Genomic DNA, 3,340 nt, shown 5'->3' with positions numbered 1-3,340 from the left:
GGTAGAGATTTTGAACTTGAAGTTATTGAATTTGAATTCATAGATGATAGTGTAGAAGATAATGGTAAACCTAATTTTGCTGGTGATTTGGATACTTTACCACTGTTTTTAACTGATGATTTACCTTCAGATTGTTTTGGATTTAATAAACTTGAAGACTTTCCACTTCCCAAAATTGAATTGCCTTTAAATGTCATCTTAAGATCATTAAATCCAACTTTACCTGCTGATTTATCTTTTTTAAGCATAATCTCCATATGATCTTTTCTTTTCTTCATAATTAATTCTTTTAGTTCTTTTATTTGGAAATTATACATATTTCCTTGAGTATATATTGTAGAATCTGAACCTATTGAATAACTTCCACAATAACCTTTCTTCATTACTATTGGCTCCAAATATCCTTTTCTAAACAAATATTCATGTTTATCTTCAGATTTATCTGATAATTCCAATTCTGGAATACCTCTATATTCTTTTTTTGGTAATGGTAATTCTAAATCAGGATCATCATGATTTATGTCATAAATCTTCTCCTCTATTGTAAGTTTCTCTAATAATCTCTCAACTCTTTGCATTATATGAGACCATAATTCCTCAGTCGATATCTTATCTTCTTCTGATAAAGAAGAATACCATAATCCTTGATTTAATAAAGCTTCATTTCTTAATTTTAAGAAATCATTCCATGTAGAATTTAATAATTCAAAAGGTGTAAATCCATTTGCATCTCTTTGTGTTAACATTGGACTTAAATCATATACAATATTTAAAAATGATATTATATCAAAGCAATTCTTCAATCTTGTTAACATTTCTCTTGGTGAAATATATAAAAACTCTGCTATTGGAGTATGTATTGGAATAGATAATATCTTTGTTGAAGAATTATTTCCAAATCCTGTATTTGAAGTACCCATTGAATATATATAAGTCTTTAAATCTTTATTATTATATCCATTATGTGATATTAATGGTAAATCATTCAATTTTTTTGGTAATTGAAAACTCAATGTTGTATTACAACATAATCCCAAGGCTAACATATGCAATGCATTCATTTTAAGTGTATCTGATCTATGACTTAAATTTGCACCTTTTTCTAACAATAAACGTACTGTTTCAAATTTTAAACCATATATTCCTAATAATAATGGAGTATTTCCTTGATAATTTTCTTTATTTATTTCACTTCCATATTTTAATAATATTTCCACAGTCTCTATATGACCTTCTAATGAAGCTAAATGTAATGGTATTGCTAATTCAATATTCTCAACATTTGGATCTGTACCTCCATGTATTAATTCTGAACATAAAAATTTTCTACCTTTAAAGGCTGCAATATGTAATGGTGTATTAGATCCTAACCATTTTATTGTTTTACCATATAATAATTTATATCTATTAGAACCCCGCTCTGGCATTTTTTCTCCTGATTTACTGGCAAATGCATGTTTTTTTCGAATGCATGCATTCGCCCCCAAATGCTCACCATTATCCCCAGAATTTTCTTTTTTGTAAGTTTTTGGAATTTTTTCCATATCCAAAGCAATTGCTCTACGTATCATATCTCTGGCTATTATTGCAGATTTTTTATCATTTTGTATATTAAGACTTTCTTCTTCTAATTTTGGATATGTACATAAAGCATGTATTGGTGTAATACCATATTCATTTTTAAAAAATAAATCAGAACCTTCTTCTAATAATAATGCACACACATCATCTCTTAAACTACTTGCAGCCATTCCAAGAAGATTTAATCCAGTTGGTAAATAAGTTACTTTATTTAATAATATATCTTTAACCTGACCAACTAATAATTGAGCAATACCCATTAAATGACCTTTAATTGAAGCAATAAATAAAAGAGCACTATATTCAGATAAAGTTGAAAGATAATCAGCACTTTTTGAAATAGTACTATTACCAAGAATTTCACGATTAAGATTAGAAAATAAATCAATAGAAGCAATACGAATTCTCATATTACTTGGTGGTGTCATAACTCCCAAAATGGATGAATAAAGGCGCATTCTTGATAAACAATAATAATAAATTGGACTTTTTGGTCCATAACATACCATACTATTATATAAAGATAGCCAAGAACATTCCATAATAAGATCTTTGGAATTATTAAAAACACCTCTTTGTGAGACTTTTTGAATCATTTCTTTCTTGTAAATAATATCAGCCAGATTAAGAAATAAATGAACTTTTTCATGATAACAACTTGGAAATACTTTATTTGATGAAACAATGATTGGCTTACAGTATTTATAAGACATTTTAGAATCATTGGAATTTGAGAAATTATATAAACCAACAAGATGGGATCTAGAGTTATATATTAAATAATGATTATTATGGGTAATAAGGGAAAAATTATTAATGAATTTTTCAAAAAGTTTTCTAGCTTCAATATCTTTTCCATCATTAAAAGAATTGATTGCTAATTTATAATGATTTTCCATTTTTGAAACCAATTCATTACAACAATTATTAATTTCATTGGAGAATTCACCACAGTTACTACATTTCCATTTAATTTGTATTTCACCGGATTTGCAATTAATTCTGGCTCTTTCACAGAGAGTTTTAATATCAGATGTCATTTTGTCTTCATTTTTAGTCATTGATGAAGATAAAAAACTATCTTTAACAGGTCTATCTCTTGAAAAAAGGTTAGATTTCTTTGGTAAAATACTTTTGGAAATAATTCTCAAGTTTGATTGGGAGGAATTTGACTCAACAACTTCTGATTTTTTAAAAATTGGAGAAGGTACTAAAAATCCAATAATACAGAATGGACATCTAATTCCTTCTAAAAATAAGTTATTTTCTGAATCATCCAGACATCTAGAGCACATGCAAGCAAAAACTTTTGGACTATTAACGATGGATTTTCTTTTAAAAGTCGGCTGATAAAGATCTAAAATATATGAGATTGTAAGATTTGCATTTTCTGGTATGTTGTATGCAGATCTGATACATAATTTATGTTCATCATTCATATAGTAAACGCAAGATGGAATACATGAATGTTGGAATTTACTAGCTTTTTCAAAGAAACCAAGGCCTGTAGAAACTGGAACTGGGGAAGAATTAAAAACAGAAGATGCTGAACTAATAATGATTGGAAGTTTATTAGAGTATAATGTGATTAGGAATGATCTAAGTTCTTTTCTTGAGAAATAAAGTCTTAAATGTATTGGAATTATGCGGATAAATTCTTGAGTAATAAAATCAAATATTGAAAATAGATCTGGGGAAACAATTTCAATAATATCAGAATATGATGGAAGTTCCAGTAGTTTCTGTGAGACTCCTTCAG

General features: G+C 27.6%; 1 protein-coding gene across 1 annotated transcript; it reads right to left on the bottom strand.

Moving 5' to 3' along the window:
* Positions 1–3,020, bottom strand: Chro.70122 (hypothetical protein; the record flags this gene model as incomplete). Its single annotated transcript, XM_660195.1, has 1 exon — positions 1–3,020. A coding segment is annotated over one exon (3,020 nt), but the record flags the coding sequence as incomplete, so codon positions are not given.
* Positions 3,021–3,340: the final 320 nt, after the last annotated feature.

This window comes from Cryptosporidium hominis (genome assembly GCF_000006425.1).
Source record: "Cryptosporidium hominis TU502 chromosome 7 CHRO017035, whole genome shotgun sequence".
NCBI lineage: Eukaryota > Apicomplexa > Conoidasida > Eucoccidiorida > Cryptosporidiidae > Cryptosporidium > Cryptosporidium hominis.
This window is presented reverse-complemented; position numbering and strand designations above follow the sequence as displayed.